General features: G+C 41.7%; 1 protein-coding gene across 3 annotated transcripts in view; it reads left to right on the forward strand.

Annotated features, from left to right (window-relative positions):
* Positions 1-18,666, forward strand: part of LOC121468646 (signal-induced proliferation-associated 1-like protein 3) — a 56,455-nt gene that overhangs the window by 36,859 nt on the left and 930 nt on the right. The window contains exons 10-20 of one of the 3 annotated variants that reach the window (XM_072920954.1): positions 441-638; positions 2,497-2,595; positions 4,784-4,908; positions 6,580-6,656; positions 7,531-7,757; positions 8,613-8,681; positions 10,013-10,160; positions 11,653-11,857; positions 13,215-13,310; positions 14,899-15,001; positions 15,896-15,980. In XM_072920954.1, coding sequence (XP_072777055.1) covers positions 441-638; positions 2,497-2,595; positions 4,784-4,908; positions 6,580-6,656; positions 7,531-7,757; positions 8,613-8,681; positions 10,013-10,160; positions 11,653-11,857; positions 13,215-13,310; positions 14,899-15,001; positions 15,896-15,980 — 1,432 coding nt within the window. Of the gene's footprint in view, positions 1-440; positions 639-2,496; positions 2,596-4,783; positions 4,909-6,579; positions 6,657-7,530; positions 7,758-8,612; positions 8,682-9,796; positions 10,269-11,652; positions 11,858-13,214; positions 13,311-14,898; positions 15,002-15,895; positions 15,981-18,666 lie in introns of those variants that run through there. The other 2 variants (XM_072920953.1, XM_072920952.1) reach the window with 2 other exon arrangements.

Here is an 18,666-nt window from a genome sequence, read left to right on the forward strand (position 1 = left end):
CCATGGGTGACACGGTGTCCCGTGGGTGTCCCGTGTCCCTGTCCCCGTGGGTGTCCCCGTGGGTGACACGGTGTCCCCGTGGGTGACACGGTGTCCCCGTCCCCGTGGGTGTCCCGTGAGTGCCCCGTGGGTGTCCCCGTGGGTGTCCCGTGGGTGTCCCCGTGGGTGTCCCATGGGTGACACGGTGTCCCTGTCCCCGTGGGTGTCCCGTGGGTGCCCCGTGGGTGTCCCGTGGGTGTCCCCGTGGGTGTCCCGTGGGTGTCCCATGGGTGACACGGTGTCCCTGTCCCTGTGGGTGTCCCCGTGGGTGTCCCCGTCCCCGTGGGTGTCCCGTGGGTGTCCCATGGGTGACACGGTGTCCCTGTCCCTGTGGGTGTCCCCGTGGGTGTCCCCGTCCCCGTGGGTGTCCCGTGGGTGACACGTTCCCGCTGTCCCCGCAGGGGTTGGTCGGAAAGCCTGGCAGCCGGAGCGGAGGCGCCGCCGGACCCGGAGCCGTTCCCGGAGCCGATCCCGGAGCCGATCCCGGCGCCGATCCGGGCCGGGCACCGCCCCGCGCCGGGCTGGCACCGCGGCGGCACCAAACGGGCCCCGGTGCCGCCGGCGCTGCCCCGGGAGCCGCCGCCGGGACACGGCAAACGGTGAGGGAGCCGCGTAATGCCGGAATTATCACCGAATTCCCACATTTCCAGCAAAAATTCCCGAAATTACCACAAAATTCCCACATTTCCCCTGGAATTCCCGAAATTCTCACCAAAATTCCCAAAATTCTCCTCAAAATTCCCAAATTCTCCCTGGAATTCCCGAAATTCTCACCAAAATTCATCCAAAATTCCCACATTTCCACCAAAAATTCACGAAATTCTCCCCAAAATTCCCAAATTCCACCTGGAATTCCCGAAATTCTCCCCAAAATTCCCCTGGAATTCCTGAAATTCTCCCCAAAATTCCCACATTTCCCCTGGAATTCCCGAAATTCTCAACAAAATTTCCAAATTTCCCCTAGAATTCCCGAAATTCTCCCCAAAATTCCCAAATTCCTCCCCAAATTCCCACATTTCCCCTGGAATTCCTGAAATTCTCCCCAAAATTCCCAAAATTCTCCCCAAAATTCCCACATTTCCTCTGGAATTCCCGAAATTCTCCCCAAAATTCCCGAATTCCCCCCAAAATTCCCACATTTCCCCTGGAATTCCTGACATTCTCCCCAAAATTCCCAAATTTCCCCTGGAATTCCCGAAATTCTCCCCAAAATTCCCACATTTCCACCAAAAATTCCCGAAATTCTCACCAAAATTCCCACATTTCCACCAAAAATTCCCGAAATTCTCACCAAAATTCCCACATTTCCACCAAAAATTCCTGAAATTCTCCCTGAAATTCCCACATTTCCACCAAAAATTCCCGAAATTATCCCCAAAATTCCCACATTTCCTCTGGAATTCCCCAATTTCTCCCCAAAATTCCCAAATTACCCCAAAATTCCCACATTTCCACCAAAAATTCCCCAAATTCCTCCCAAAATTCCCAAATTCCCCCTGGAATTCCTGAAATTCTCCCCAAAATTCCCACATTTCCCCTGGAATTCCCCCAATTCTCCCCAAAATTCCCAATTTCCCCCTGGAATTCCCAAAATTCTCCTCAAAATTCCCACATTTCCACCAAAAATTCCCGAAATTCTCCTCAAAATTCCCACATTTCCAGCAAAAATTCCCCGAAATTAACCCCTAAAATTCCCACATTTCCTCTGGAATTCCCGAAATTCCTCCCAAAATCCCCAAATTCCCCCTGGAATTCCTGAAATTCTCCCCAAAATTCCCACATTTCCTCTGGAATTCCCGAAATTCCCCCCAAAATTCCCACATTCCCCCTGGAATTCCCCAAATTCTCCCCAAAATTCCCACATTCCCCCTGGAATTCCCCAAATTCTCACCAAAATTCCTCCAAAATTCCACCAAAATTCCCCACAAAATCCTCCCGAAATTCCCACAAAATCCTTCCCAAAATTCCCACAAAATCCCCAAAATTCTGCCAAAAATTCCCAGAAATTCCCCATAAAATTCCCAAAACTGGCCTCAAAATTCCTCCCAAAATTCCCCCCAAAATTCCCAATTTTCCCTGGAATTCCCAAAATTCCCCCCAAAATTCCACCAAAAATCCCCCCAAAATTCCACCAAAATGTCACCAAAAATGCCTGGAATTCCTCCCAAAATTGTCCACAAAATTCCCCCCAAAATCCTCACGAAATTCCCACAAAATCCTTCCCAAAATTCCCACAAAAATCCCCAAAATTCTGCCGAAAATTCCCAAAATTCTCCCCAAAATTCCTCAAAAATCCCCAAAATTCCCCCCAAAATCCCCCCAAAATCCCCACATTTCCTCTGGAATTCCCCAAATTCCCCCCAATTTTCCCCCAAATTTCCCCCCAATTTTCCCCCAATTCTCCCAATTTCCCCCAATTCCCCAAAATTCCCAAATTTCCCATTTTCCCGTTCCCAGCCCGCTGAGTTTCCCGGAGTCGCCCCGTTCCGGCTCCGGTTTCCGCCAAAGCTCCGGAAGCTTCTCCGGCACCGGCGGCGCCCGCGGAGCCCCCGACAGGTGGGAACGGGGGAAATTTGGGGGGAATTGGGGAAATTTGGGGAAAATTGGGGGAGAATTGGGAAAAATGGGGAAAATTTGGGACAAAATTGGGGAAAAATTGCGGAGAAAAGGGGGGAAATGGGAAAATCTGGGATAAAATGGGGGAAATTGGGGAAAAATGGTGAAATTAGAGGGAAAATTTGGGATAAAATGGGGGAAATTGGAAAAAAATGGGGAAATTAGGGGAGAAATTTGGGATAAAATGGGGGAAAATTTTTGGGGGAAATGGGAAAATATTGAGAAAATGGGAGAAATTGGGGAGAAATTGGGGGGAAAATGGGAAACATTTGAGACAAAATTGGGAAAAATGGGGGAAATTGGGGAAAATTTGTGGAGAATTGGGGAAAATTGGGGAGAAAAGGGGGGGAAATTTGGGGAAAAATTGGGAAAAATGGGGAAAAATTGGGGGGAAATTTGGGGAAAATTGGGAAAAATTGAGAAAATGGGAGAAATTGAGGGGAAATTTGGGGAAAATTGGGGGGAAATGGGAAAAATGGGGGAAATGGGAGAAAATGGCGGGAAAAGGGGGGAAAATTGGTGAAAAGGGGGAAAATAGGGAAAAATTGGAGAAAATTTGTGGAGAATTGGGGAAAATTAAGGAAATTGGGAAAAAATTGGGGGGAAATGGGGGAAATTGGGGAGAAAAGGGGAAATCTGGGGGAAAAGAAGGAAATTGGGGGAAAATTTGGGGAAAATTGCAGTTAAATGAGGGGAAATTGGGGGAAATGGGGAAATTTGGGATAAAATGGGGGAAATTTGGGGAAAATTGGGGAAATTTGGGATAAAATGGGGGAAATTGGGAAAAAAAGGGGAAATTAGGGGGGAAATTTGGGATAAAATGGGGGGAAATTTGGGGGGAAAATGGGGAGAAAAATGGGAAAAATGGGGGAAAATTGGGGGAAATTTGGGGAAAATTGGGGAAAATTGAGAAAATGGGAGAAATTGGGGAAAAATTGGGGGGAAAATGGGAAACATTTGGGACAAAATTGGGAAAAATGGGGGAAATTGGGGAAAAGGGGGAAAATAGGGAAAAATTGGGGAAAATTTGTGGAGAATTGGGGAAAATTGAGGAAATCGGGAAAAAATTGGGGGGAAATTGGGGAGAAAAGGGGGAAATCTGGGGAAAAGGAAGGAAATTGGGGGAAAATTTGGGAAAAAATCGGGGTGAAATGAGGGGAAATTGGGGGAAATGGGAAAATTTGGGATAAAATGGGGAAATTTGGGGAAAAATGGGGGAAATTGGGGGAAAAATGGGGAAATTGGGGGGAAATTTGGGATAAAGTAGGGGGTAAATGTGGGGAAAAATTGGGGGGAAATGGGATTGGGAAAATGGGGAAAATTGGGGGGAATTTGGGGAAAATTGGGAAAAAATTGAGAAAATGAGAGAAATTGGGGGGAAATTGGGGAAAATTGGGGGGAAAATGGGAAACATTTGAGACAAAATTGGTAAAAATAGGGGAAATTTGGGGGGAAAATGGGAAATTGGGGACATTTGGGGAAAAAGGGGTGAAAATTGGGGAAAGTGGGAAAAAATGGGGAAATTTGGGGGAAAATTGGGGAAATTTGGGGAGAATTGGGAAAAATGGGGGGATTTGGGATAACATGGGGGGAAATTGGGGAAAATGGGGAAAAATTGGGGAAATTAGGGAGTATTTTGGGGGAAATGAGGGAAAATGGGGGAAATTTGGGGGGAAATGGGGAAAATGGGGGAAAATGGGGAAAATTGGGAAAATTGGTGTAAAATGGTGATAATTGGGGCATTTGGTGGAAATTTGGGAAAAATGGGGGAAATGAGGGAAAAATGGGAAAAATAAGGGGAAATGGGAAAAAATTCGGGGGAGATTTGGGAAAATTGGGGGAAAATGGGGAAATTTGGGAAAAATTTGGAATAATGGGGATAAAGGAGGTGGAAATGGGGGAAAATTGGGGGAAATGAGGGAAAAATGGGAAAAATTGTGGAAAATAATTGGAAAAAATGGGGGAAAAAGTGGGAAAATTGGGAAAAATGGGGAAAGAAATTGGGAAAATGGGGGGAAATTCAGGAAAAAATTCGGAAAATCAGAAAAAAGTGGGGGAAATTTGGGAAAAAACAGAAAATTGGGATTTTCGGGGGGTGGCAGCCTCAGAATTCCGGATTTTCCCGCAGGCCGCAGAGGGGGGCGGAGCCGCAGCCCGGGAATTCCGGGAATTCCGGGAATTCCGGGAATTCCGGGAGCTCCGGACACTCCGAGGCCGCCGGACACGAGGGAGGCACCGAGAGGCTCAAGGCGGGTACGGAAAATTCGGGATTGGGAGGGAAAATCGGGGAAAAATTTGGGAATTTGGAGGGAAATTGGGAATTCGGTGGGAAATGAGGGAATTTGGCAGGGAAATTTGGGAATTTTGCTGGAAAACTGGTGAAAAATTTGGGAATTTTTGTGGGAAAATCAGGAATTTAATGGGAAATTAGGAAGAAAAATTGGGAATTTGGAGGGAAATTTGTGGGTTTGGTGGGAAAATTGGGGGAAAATTTGGGAATTTGGTGGGAAATTTGCGGATTTGGTGGGAAAATTGGTGAAAATTTTGGGCATTTCACGGGAAATTTGGGAGAAATTTGGGGATTTGACAGGAAATTCAGGGATTTGGTGGGAAAGTCTGGGATTTTGTGGGAAAAGTGGTGAAAAATTTGGGAATTTGGAGGGAAATTTGGGAGTTAGGTGGGAAAATTGGTGAAAAATTTGGGAATTTCACGGGAAAATCAGGAATTTAATGAAAAATTAGACAGAAAAATTGGGAATTTGTAGGGAAATTGGCGGATTTGGTGGGAAAATTGGTGGAAAATTGGGGAATTTCACGGGAAATTTGGGAGAAATTTGGGAATTTGACAGGAAATTCAGGGATTTGGTGGGAAAATCTGGGATTTGTGGGAAAATTGGTGAAAACTTTGGGAATTTGGTGGGAAATTTGGGAATTTGGTGGGAAAAATGGGGAATATGGTGGGAAAATGGGTGAAAAATGTGGGAATTTGGAGGGAAATTTGGGAGTTAGGTGGGAAAAGCTGGGGTTTGGTGGGAAATTTGGGAATTTTGCTGGAAAACTGGTGAAAAATTTGGGAATTTTGTGGGAAAATCAGGAATTTCATGAAAAATTAGACAGAAAAATTGGGAATTTGGAGGGAAATTTGCGGATTTGGTGGGAAAATTGGTGAAAAATTTGGGAATTTCACGGGAAATTTGGGAGAAATTTGGGAATTTGACAGGAAATTCAGGGATTTGGTGGGAAAATCTGGGATTTGTGGGAAACTCGGTGAAAAATTTGGGAATTTGGAGAGAAATGTGGGAAATTGGCAGGGAAATTGGGAATTCTGCGGGAAATCTGGGAATTTGGCGGGGAAATTTGGAAATTTGGCGGGAAAATCTGGCATTAGATGGGAAAATTGGTCAAAAAATTGGGAATTTGGCGGAGATTTTGGAATTTAGTGGGAAATTGGGAATTTGGTGGGAAAGTTGGTGAAAAATTTGGGAATATGGAGGGAAATTTGGGGATTTGGCGGGAAAATCCTGGATTTGGTCGAAAAATTGGTGAAAAATTTGGGAATTTAATGGGAAATTTGGGAATTTGGCAGGAGATTTGGCAGGAAAATCCTGGATTTGGTGGACAATTTGGTGAAAATTTAGGGAATTTAATGGGAAATTTGGGAATTTGGCAGCAAAATCCAGGATTTGGTGGGAAATGTGGGAATTTGGCAGGAAAATTGGTGAAAATTTTTGGAATTTGGTGGGAGATTTGGGAATGGGGAAGGAAATTTGGGGATTTGGCGGAAAATTTGGGAATTTGGTGGGGAAATTGGGGTTTTGGTGGGAAAATCTGTGAAAAATTTGGGAATTTGGCAGGAAAATGGATGAAAAAGTTGGGAATTTGGTGGGAAATCCCAAATCCCAGATTCCCAAATTTCCGTTCCAGAGCCGCTCTGGCACCTCCCGGCTCCGTCCCGAATTCCCGGGAAACGCCCGAAGGAGTCCCCGAAACGCCTCCCCAAGGTCAGATCCCAAAAAATTCCCAAAAAATTCCCAAATTCCAAAAAAAATTCTGGGAATTCCTGAAAAAAAAAGCAAAAAATCCCAAAACCCGCCCCCCAAACCCCCAAATTCGCCAAAAAAACTCAAAATCCGCCAAAATTCTTTAAAAATTCCCAAAAAGTTCTGAAAAATTCCCCGAAATTCCCGGAATTCCCTAAAAAATCCTGGAATTCCTGAAAAATTCCCCCTAGAAAAAATACAAAAGAAGCCAAAAAATCAGCAAAAAACCCCAAATTTCCACCAAAATATCATCCAAAAGTCTCAAAAAATTCCTGGAATTCCCCAAAAAATTCTGAAGAGTCTCAGGAATTCCCCAAAAAAATCTGGGAATTCCTGAAAAATTCCCAGAATTCCCAGAGAAAATTCTGAAAAATCCCCAATAGCATAAAAAAAATTCCCCAAAAAATTCCGGGAATTTCGGGGATTTTTTGGTTTTATGGGATCCCAATTCTCTGAAATTCCCAAAATTCCCTAAAAAATCCCCCAAATGCCCCAAAAAATCCACCAAAATATCTGGGAATTTTGGGGATTTTTGGGATTTGGAATTCCTAAAATTCCCAAAATTCCAAAAAAATCCCCCAGAATTTCATAAAAAATCCCCCTAAAATTCCCTAAAAAATCCCTAAAAATCTGAAGAAAAAGCCCCAAAGAACCAAAAAAATTCCCCCAAAATCCACCAAAAAAATCACAAAAATTCCCAAAAAATCCTTTAAAAATCCCAAACATCTGGAAATTTTGGGGAGTTTTGGGAATTCCATGAATCCCAATTTTCTGGAATTCCCAAAATTCCCTAAAATTTCCCCAAAATTCCCTAAACTTTCCCGAATTTCCGCAGGCGTCGCCGCCTCTCTCCAGCTCCAGCGACGCCGACGACAGCGGCGCCGACTCCCGGAATTCCCGAATTCCCAAAATTCCCCAAAATCCCCAAAATTCCTCAAATTCTCCAAATCCCCAAAATCCCCCAAATCCCCAAAATTCCCCAAATCCCGCCCGGAATTCCCAAAAATCCCCCCCGGAGCTGTCGGCGCCCCCGGCTGGACGCAAACCCGGCAGCGCCTCCAGGTGAGAGAAAATTCCCACATTTTTGGGGTAAAAACTCCAAATTTTGGTAAAAATTCTCTTTTTTGGTAAAAATTCCCTTTTTTGATTGAAAAATCCAAATTTTTGAGTAAAAATTCCCATTTTTTGGGGAAAAATTCTCAATTTTTTGGTTGAAAAAATCCCAATTTTTGAGTAAATATTTCCATTTTTCATGAAAATTCCCACATTTTTAGTTAAAATTCCCAAATTTCCCTCAAATTCCCAAATTTCTGGGGTAAAAATTTCCTTTTTCTGTAATAATTCCCAAATTTTTGTAAAAGTCCCAATTTTGGGGGTAAAAATTCCCCTTTTTTTTGTTAAAAATTCCCAGGTGAGAGAAAATTCCCCAATTTCCCCAAATTTTGGGGTAAAAATTCCCATTTTTTGTAAAAATTCAGAATTTTTTGTTAAAATTCCTAATTATTAGTACATTTCCCAATTTTTTGGTTGAACATTCCCAAATTTGAGGAGAAATTCCCGATTTTTGGGATGAAATTCCCAAATCTGGGTAAAAATTCCCAATATTTGGGTTGAAATTCTTATTTTTCCTTAAAATTTCCTAATTTTTGGTTAAAAATTCCCTTTCTCTGTTAAATTTTTGGTTTTTTTATAAAAATACCCAAATTTGGGGTGAAATTGCCAATTTTTGGGCCAGAATTCCCATTTTTTTCATCTAAAATCCCTTTTTTTTGTTAAAAATTCCCCTTTTTTGTTTAAATTTCCTATTTTTTCATTAAAAATTCTAATTTTTGTGTCAAAATTCTCATTTCTTGGTTAAAAATTTTTCAAATTTTTAGTAAAAATTCCCATTTTTGGGGTGAAATTTTCATTTTCCAGGCCCGGGCCCGCGGCTCCGAAATTCGGCCCCAAAATCTCCGGGAGAGGCTCCGGGGGAGAGGCCGGAATGTGAGAGAAAATGGGGGAAAAAATGGGGAAATTGGGAAAAATGGGAAAAAGTGGGGGAAATTGGGGGGAAATTGGGAAAAAGTGGCAAAAATTGAGGGAAATCGGGGGGAAAATGGGAAAAGTTGGGGAAAAAATGGGGGAAATTGGGAAAATTGGAGGGAAAATTGGGAAATTTGGGGAAATAATTGAAAAAATGGGGAAAATGGGGAACAATTGGGGGAAAATGGGGAAAATCGGGAAATTTGGGGGAAATTGGGGAAAATGGGAAATTGGGGGGGGAAATGGAGGGAATTGGGAAAAATTTGGGGGGAAAATGGGGAAAAATTGGGGAAATTGGGGAAAAATTGGAAAATTGGGGTAAAATTGGAAAAAATTGGGGAAAATTGGGGGAAATGGAAAAAATGGGTGAAAATGGGAAAAAATAGGAGGGAAATTGAGGAAAAAATGGGGGAAGTGGGAAAAATGTGAGAAATTTGGGAAAATGTGCAAAAAATGGGGAAAAATGGGGAAAAAATGGGGGAATTGGGGGAAATTGGAAAAAATGGGGGGGGAAATGGGGAAAAATGGGGGGAATTGGGCAAATTTGGGGAAAAATTGGGAAAATGGGAAAAATTGGGGAGAAAATGCGAAAAATCGGGGGGAAATGGGGGAAATTTGTGAAAATATGGGAAAAAATGGGGAAATCGGGAAAAAATTGGGAAAAATTGGGGGAATTGGGGGAGAAATGGGGGGAAAATGGGGAAAAATGGGGGAAATGGGGAAAAATGGGAAAAATGTAGAAAATTGGGAGAAATTGGGGAAAAGGGGGAAAATTGGGGGAATTTTAATTTGGGGGATTTTGCTGGGACTTTTTTGTTCTTATGGATTTTAATCAAATTTTGATGGATTTTTTTATCTTAATGAATTTTGATGGGATTTTCCTGAATTTTGAAGGGATTTATGTGGAATTTTAATGGGATTTTGATGTAATATTTATTAATTTTTGGGGGATTTTAATGGGATTTTCATGGGATTTTAATGGGATTTTTTTTATTTTTCTGTGATTTTGATGGATTTTAATGGGATTTTTATGGATTTTTCTGTGATTTCCATGGAATATTTGGAATTTTCGGCAGGCAGGTGAACGTTTTCGGGCAGCCGCGGCTTTGAATGAATTTTAATGGGATTTTAATCGAATTTTAATCAAGTTTGATAAGATTTAACGGGATTTTAATCAGTTTTTATGGGATTTTAATGGGATTTTTTTTATTTTTCTGGGATTTTGATGGATTTTAATGGGATTTTGATGGATTTTTCCGTGATTTTTATGGAATATTTGGAATTTTCGGCAGGCAGGTGAACGTTTTCGGGCAGCCGCGGCTCCGGGCGTCGCTGCGGGACCTTCGCTCCCCCCGGCGCCTCCCGAAATCCTCCATCGAGGACGACCTCAAGCGCCTCATCCTGATGGACAATTCCTGCCCCGAGGCCGAGCCCGCCCCGGTGAGAGCGGAATTCCCGAATTTCCCAACATTCCCGAAATTCCCAGACCCAAAATGCAAAAAATCCCCAGGTTTTAGACAAAAAAACGGCAAAAAAATGGCAAAAAAATCCGATTTTTAGCCCCAGAAATGGAGAAAAATTGGATTTTTTTAGCCCCAAAAATGGGAAAAAATTGAATTTTTCTCCCTGAAATTCCCAAAGTTCCTGAAATTCCCAAAATTCCCGAAGTTCCTGAAATTCCCAAAATTCCTGAAGTTTTAGCCCCAAAAAATGGGAAAAAATGGTGACAATTTGGATTTTTTTAGCCCCAAAAATGAGGAAAATTGGGAATTTTCCCATGAAATTCCTAAAATTCCCAAATTTCCAGTTTTTCCATATTTTAGTGGGAAAATTCTGGAATTTCCCCTTTTTTCATAGAAAAAACTGCGGAATTTTCCATTTTTTATTGAAAAAAATCTGGAATTTTCCATTTTTTAATAGAAAAACACTGGAATTTCCTCATTTTTAACAGGAAAAAATCGTGAATTTTCCTCATTTTTCCTGGAAAAAAATCTGGAATTTTCCATTTCTCACCATTCCAACCTCCGTCCTCCCTTGGGAATTCCGGAATTTCTCGGATTTTCCCAGAAATTCCCGGATTTTTCCAAATTTTCACAGATTTTTTCGAATTCTCCTGGATTTTCCCGGATATTCCTGGAATTTCCCGGATTTTCCCGTAATTTTCCGGAATTTCCCAGATTTTCCAAGAATTTCCTGGAATTTTCCATAATTCCCAGAATTTCCCATATTTTCACGGATTTCCCAGAATTTTCTGAAATTTCCCGTATTTTCCCAGATTTTCCCGTATTTTCCCAGAATTTCACGGATTTTCCCAGATTTCCCCGTATTTTCCTGTATTTTCCCGGAATTTCCCATATTTTCTCGGATTTTCCCAGATTTTCCCGGAATTCCTGGATTTTCTGGATTTTCCCAGATTTTCCCCTATTTTTCCAGAATTTCCCATATTTTCCCAGATTTTCCCAGAATTTCCTGTAATTCCCAGATTTTCCCAGATTTTCCCGTATTTTTCCGTATTTCCCCTTATTTTCCCGTATTTTCCCAGAATTTCCCAGATTTTCCCATATTTTCCCAGATTTTCCCCTATTTTCCCAGAATTTCCCTGATTTTCCCCTATTTTCCCAGATTTTCCCAGATTTTCCCAGATTTTCCTGGAATTCCCAGATTTTCCCAGATTTCCCCAGATTTTCCCGTATTTTCCCAGAATTTCCCGGAATTCCCAGATTTTTGCCGATTTTCCCGTATTTTTCTGTATTTTCCCAGATTTTCCTGGAATTCCCGGATTTTCCCAGAATTTTGCAGATTTTCCCGTATTTTTCTGTATTTCCCGTTATTTTCCTGTATTTTCCCAGATTTTCCCAGATTTTCCCAGATTTCCCCGTAATTCCCAGAATTCCGTAATTCCGTAATTCCGTACTCCCTCTTTTTCCCGCAGCCGCTGCCGCGGACGCTGTCGGACGAGAGTCTCTGTGGGGGGCGGCGCCGGAGCCCCCAGAATTCCCAACATTCCGGGAATTTCGGGAATTTCGGGAAGAGCTCCGGGAACTCCGGGAGTTCCGGGAATTCCGGGAATTTCCCGGAGCCGTCGGGCGGCGGCCGCAGCAGCCGGAGCGGGCGGAGAGCGGCCGATGGGAGCCGAGGTGGGAATTCCGGAATTTCGGGGTTTTTTGGGAATTTGGGGGAAATCCGGGAATTTTGGGGAGGTTTGGGGGGAAATCCGGGAATTTTTGGGGATTTTTTTGGGATTTTTTGGGGGATTTGGGAATTTTTTTTTATTTTTCTGGGAATTTTTGGAGATTTTTGTGGATTTTGGGGGAAATTTGGGAATTTATTGGGAAATTTTTGGGGATTTTGGAATTTTTTTTGGGGGATTTTTGGGATTTGGTGGGGATTTTTTGGAAATTTGGGAATTTAAAGGGGATTTTTGGGAATTTCTGGGATTGATGGATTTGGGTTGGAAAATCAGCATTTTGGGGGGGATTTTTGGGTGTTTTTGGAGCATTTTCACCCAGATTTTTGGGATTTTGGGCTGGAATTTTTTGGGATGTTTTTGGGAATTTTTGGGCTTGATGGATTTGGGTTGGAAAATGGGAATTTTGAGCAGAAAAATAGGATTTTGGGTGGGATTTTGTGCAGAAAAATGGCATTTTTTGGTCATTTTTAACCCGGATTTTTTTGATTTTGGGGCATTTTGGGCTGGAATTTTTTGGGAATTGTTGGAATTGTTGGGAATTGTTGGGAATTGTTGGAATTTCGGGAATTCCCTCCCCAGGCCCGGCGGCGCGGTTGGAGCCGGGGCTGTTCCCGCTGCCGGATTTGGGGATTTTGGGGGGAAAAATGGGAATTTTGGGGCATTTTCAACCACATTTTTTGGGATTTTGGGCTGGAATTTTTTTGGGAATTTTTTGGGAATTCTGGGAATTTTGGGATTGATGGATTTGGGTTGGAAAATGGGAATTTTGGGTGGGAAAAACGGTATTTTTGGGGTATTTTTGGAGCATTTTCATCTGTTTTTTTTTTATTTTTGGACAGAATTTTTAGGGAATTTTTGGGGATTTTGGAATTTTTGGGATTGTTGGGATTTTAGAATGGGAATTTTTTGGATTTTGGGGTGGAATTTTTGGGAATTTTGGGAATTTTTGGGATTGATGGATTTGGGGGGATTTTGGTTGAAAAAAATGGGATTTTCTGGGGGATTTTAGGGAAAAATGGGAATTTTGGGGCATTTTCTGCCACATTTTTTGTGGTTTTTTTGGATTTTGGGCTGGAATTTTTGGGGAATTTTTTGGGAATTGTTGGGAATTTTGGCATTGATGGATTTGGGTGGGATTTTGAGTAGAAAAATGGGATTTTGGATGGATTTTGGGTGGAAAAACGGGATTTTTTTTTCATTTTTAACCCAGATTTTTTTGATTTTTGGGTATTTCGGGCTGGAATTTTTTGGGAATTTTTTGGGAATTGTTGGAATTGTTGGAATTTCGGGAATTTCCCCCCCAGGCCCGGCGGCGCGGTTGGAGCCGGGGCTGTTCCCGCTGCCGGACGCGGCCGGACTGGAATGGGCGACGCTGGTGAGCGCGGCCAGAGCCTACGAGGGTGAGAGAGAAAATCGGGGCAAAAAACGGGGATTTCGGGAAAATTGGGGGAAAAACGCTGGTTTCGGGCAAATTGGGGCAAAAAGCAGCGGTTTTGGGGGAATTGGGGCAAAAAGTGGCGGTTTCGGGCAAATTGGGGAAATTGGGGATTTGGGAAAATTGAGGAAAATCGGGGATTTTGGTGAAATTTGGGGGTTTGGGGGAAATTTGGGGGATTTTGGGGAAATTCGGGAGTTTTGGAAAAATTGGGGATTTTGGGAAAATTGGGGATTTTGGGAAAATTGGGGATTTGGGGAAATTGGAGGAAAATCGGGGATTTTGGGGAAATTGGGGATTTTGGGAAAATTGGGGAGAAAATCGAGGATTTTGGGAAAATTTGGGGCGAAATCGGGGATTTTGGGGACATTTGGGAATTATTTGGGAAATTTGGGGGAAAAAATGGGAATTTTGGGGATAAAAATGGGAATTTTGGGGATAATTTTGGGGTGATTTGGGGCTGATTTTGGGGTAATTTTGGGGTGATTTTGGGGTAATTTTGGAGTGATTTTGGGATAATTTGAGGCTGATTTTGGGGTGATTTGGGACTGATTTGGTGCTGATTTTGGGGTAATTTCATGCTGATTTTGGGTTGATTTTGGGGTGATTTGGGGCTGATTTTGGGGTATTTTCGTGCTGATTTTGGGGTAATTTGGGGCTGTTTTGGTGCTGATTTTGGGGTGATTTGGGGCTGTTTTGGGGTGATTTTGGGGCTGATTTTGGGGATAATTTGGGGCTGATTTGGGGCTGATTTTGGGGTATTTTCGTGCTGATTTTGGGGTGATTTGGGGCTGTTTTGGTGCTGATTTTGGGGCTGATTTGGGGCTGATTTTGGGGTAATTTGGGGCTGATTTGGTGCTGATTTTGGGGCTGATTTGGGGCTGATTTTGGGGTAATTTGGGGCTGATTTGGTGCTGATTTTGGGGCTGATTTTGGGGTGATTTGGGGCTGATTTGGTGCTGATTTTGGGGTGATTTTGGGGCTGATTTTGGGGCTATTTTGGGCTGATTTTGGGGTAATTTGGGGCTGATTTTGGGGTAATTTGGGGCTGATTTTGGGCTGATTGTGGGGTAATTTCATGCTGATTTTGGGTTGATTTTGGGGTGATTCGGGGCTGATTTTAGGGATAATTTCGGGCTGATTTGGGGCTGATTTTGGGGTAATTTGGGACTGATTTTGGGGTGATTTTGGGGTAATTTGGGGGTGATTTGGGGCTGATTTTGGGGTGATTTGGGGCTGATTTTGGGGATAATTTCGGGCTGTTTTGTTGCTGATTTTGGGGTAATTTCGGGCTGTTTTGGTGCTGATTTTGGGGTAATTTCGTGCTGTTTTTGGGCTGATTTTGGGGTGATTTGGGGCTGATTTGGGGCTGATTTTGGGGTGATTTGGTGCTGATTTTGGGGTGATTTGGGTCCGATTTGGGGCTGATTTTGGGGTAATTTGGGGCTGATTTTGGGGATATTTTTGGGACATTTTGGGGATAATTTTGGGACATTTCTGGGACATTTTGTTGCTGATTTTGGGGTAATTTTGGGCTGTTTTGGGTCCCGCAGTGCAGCGCGCCGTCTCGCTGTTCTCCCTGAGCGATCCCGCCCTGAGCCCGGAGCCGCCCCCCGCCCCTCCCCCACCCCCCCGGCCGCCCCTCCCCCCACTCAGGTACCCAACATCCAAATTTGGGGGAAAAAAATTGGATTTTTGGGGAAAAAATTTGAAATTTTTTTGGAGAAAAAAAAAGAATTTTGGAGAAAAAAATTGAATTTTTGGGGAAAAAAATTTGAATTTTGGGGGGATTTTGTCGGGTAAAAATTGAATTTTGGGGGAAAAAATTTGAAATTATGGGGTGAAAAAATCGAATTCTTGGGGAAAAAAATTGAATTTGGGGGGACTTTGTTGGGTAAAAATTAAATTTTGGGGTAAAAATTAAATTTTGGAGAAAAAAATTGAAGTTTTGGGGAAAAATGCAAATTTGGGGGGGAAGTTGAATTTTGGGGGAAGAAAAATTGAAATTTTGGGGGGAAAATGAATTTTGGGGTAAAAAAATCGAATTCTTGGGGAAAAAAATGAATTTGGGAGGATTCTGTGTGGTAAAAATTAAATTTTGGGGGTAAAAATTGAATTTTGGGGGAAAAATGCAAATTTGGGGGGAAGTTGAATTTTGGGGGGAAAAAATTGAAATTTTGGGTAAAAAATTTAAATTTGGGGGGGAAAAACCTGAAATTTGGGGGAAAAAAATTGTATTTGGGGAAAAAATAAAAGTTTTGGGGAGAAATGAATTTGGGAGGATTTTGTTGGGTAAAAATTAAATTTGGGGGGCAAAAATTGAAATTTTTTTGGGAATTTCAGGGTGGGAAATGTAAAATCCGGGGCAATTTTAGGGTGAAAAATTCAATTTTTTGGAAGATTTTTGTGAGTTTAGAGCAGGAATTTGGGGCAAAAATGGGGATTTTTTTCAGTCTGGCTTTTGGGACCATTTTTAAAATTTTTTTGGGTAATTTTTGGATAATTTTTGTTTTGTTTTTTTCATTTTTTCCCCCAAAATTTGTCTGCCAGCCCCTGCCCCGCCCCCCTGGACCTGCCGGGAAAAGTTTCCCAATTGGAGGCGATGCTGAAGCAGCTCCACAGCGACCTGGAAAAGGTGAGAAAAACCCCAAATCCCCACTTTTCACCCCCAAATCCCCTCCAAAAATCATTCTTCCACCCGAAAATAACATTTTCCCAAAAAATTCCCATTTATTCCCAAAAAACCCAACATTATTCCCTAAAAATTGGGATTTTTTTTTCCCTAAAAATTCGGATTTTTTTCCCTAAAAATTCTGATTTTTTTTCCCTAAAAATTCACTTTTTTTCCCCATAAAAATCCACATTTATTTCCAAAAAAATTTCCCATTATTCCCTAAAAATCAGCATTAATCCTACAAAAAAATTCTGATTAGTCCCTAAAAATTCACATTTTTTTTCCCCAAAAATCCCTCCAAAAATCCATTCTTTCCTCCAAAAATGACATTTTTTGGAAAAAAATAAAATTTATTCCCTAAAAAACCAGCATTATTCAAAAAAAATTCCGTAGAAAAATCTCAAATTTTTCCCACCAAATCCGCATTTTTGCCATAAAAATCCCATTTTTTTTACAGAAAATCCTAATTTTTTCACTTAAATTTTACCAAAAATTGGGAATTTCCCAAATTCCCATTTTCCACCCAAATCTCCAAAACCCCAAAAAATTCCCGAAAGTATCTTAAAAAGATCTCAAATTTTTGCCCTAAAATCCCCATTTTTTTGCCAAACATCGCAATTTTTTCCCCCAAAAATCGGGAATTTTCCCCAAATTCCCATTTTCCACCCAAATCCCAAAAATTCCCAAAAATTCCCCCCAAAAATCTCATTTTTCCTTCAAAAAATCCCCATTTTCTCACCAAAAAATCCCCATTTTTTGTCGAAAAAATCCACATTTTTTGCCCTAGAAACCCCATTTTTTCACCAAAATTCTCCATTTTTTTTTCGGAAAATTCCCAAAAATCCGGGAAATTCCCCCAAAATCCGTGAATTTCCCCCAATTCCGTATTTTCCCCGCAGGAGAAGCAGGACAAGGAGTTCCTGCAGGCGGAGGTGGCGTCGCTGCGGCAGAACCCATTTTTTCTCAAAAAGTCCTAATTTTTTCCCCAAAAGTCAGGAATTTTCCCCAAATTCCCATTTCTCACCCAAATTCACAAAAAACTCCCAAAATTCCTCAAAAAATCTCAGTTTTTCTTCCAAAAAATCTCATTTTTCTTCCAAAAAATCCCATTTTTTTGCCGAAAAATCCACATTTTTTGCCCTAGAAACCCCATTTTTTCACCAAAATTCCCCATTTTTTTTCCCTAATTTTCCCAAAATCCATTAATTTCCCCCAATCCCATTTTTCCCCGCAGGAGAAGCAGGACAAGGAGTTCCTGCAGGCGGAGGTGGCGACGCTGCGGCAGAACCAAATCCCCAAAAATCTCCAAATTTTCCCATTTTTTGCCAAAATGTCCCAATTTTTTCCCCAAAAAATCGGGAATTTTCCCCAAATTCCCATTTTTCACCCAAATCCCAAAAATTCCCCAAAAAATATCATTTTTCTACCAAAAAATCCCATTGTTTTGCAAAAAAATCCCCATTTTTTGCCAAAAAATCCACATTTTTTGCCCTAGAAACCCCATTTTTTCACCAAAATTCCCCATTTTTTCACCAAAACTCCCAATTTTTTTTTTCTGAAAATCCCCAAAATCCGTGAATTTCCCCCCAATCCGTTTGTTTCCTCCCAGGAGAAGCAGGACAAGGAGTTCCTGCAGGCGGAGGTGGCGTCGCTGCGGCAGAACCCATTTTTTGCCAAAAAGTCCTAATTTTTTCCCCAAAAAATCGGGAATTTCCCCCAAATTCCCATTTTCCACCAAATTCCCAAAAAACTCTTTAAATTCTCCCCAAAAAATCTCATTTTTCTTCCAAAAAATCTCATTTTTCTTCCAAAAAATTTCATTTTTTTGCCGAAAAATCCACATTTTTTGCCCTAAAAACTTCATTTTTTCACCAAAACTCCCCATTTTTTCGCTCCGAATTTCCCAAAATCCGGGAATTTTTCCCAAAATCCCATTTTTTCCCCCCAGGAGAAGCAGGACAAGGAGTTCCTGCAGGCCGAGGTGGCGTCGCTGCGTCAGAACCCATTTTTTGCCAGAAAGTCCTAATTTTTTCCCCAAAAATCGGGAATTTTCCCAAAATTCCCATTTTCCCCCAAATTCCCAAAAAACTCCAAAAATTCCCCCAAAAAATCTCATTTTCCTTCCAAAAAATCCCATTTTTTTGCCGAAAAATCCCCATTTTTTTTGCCGAAAAATCCCCATTTTTTGCCCTAGAAACCCCATTTTTTCACCAAAACTCCCCATTTTTTCGCTCCAATTTTCCCAAAATACAGGAATTTTCTCCCAATTCCGTATTTTCCCCCAGGAGAAGCAGGACAAGGAGTTCCTGCAGGCGGAAGTGACAACACTGTGGCAGAACCGAATCCCCAAAAAGCCCCAAAATTCCCCATTTTTTGCCAAAAAGTCCCAATTTTTTTCCCCCAAAAATCGGGAATTTTCCCAAAATTCCCATTTTTCCCCAAATTCCCAAAAAACTCCTAAAAATTCCCCAAAAAAATCTCATTTTCCTTCCAAAAAATCCCATTTTTCTTCCAAAAAATCTCATTTTTATTCCAAAAAAACCCCCATTTTTTGCCAAAAAATCCACATTTTTTGCCCTAAAAACCCCCATTTTTTCACCTAAAAACTTCATTTTTTCACCAAAACTCCCCATTTTTTCGCTCCGAT

Source organism: Taeniopygia guttata, chromosome 34, assembly GCF_048771995.1.
Source record: "Taeniopygia guttata chromosome 34, bTaeGut7.mat, whole genome shotgun sequence".
NCBI classification, from domain to species: Eukaryota; Metazoa; Chordata; class Aves; order Passeriformes; family Estrildidae; genus Taeniopygia; species Taeniopygia guttata.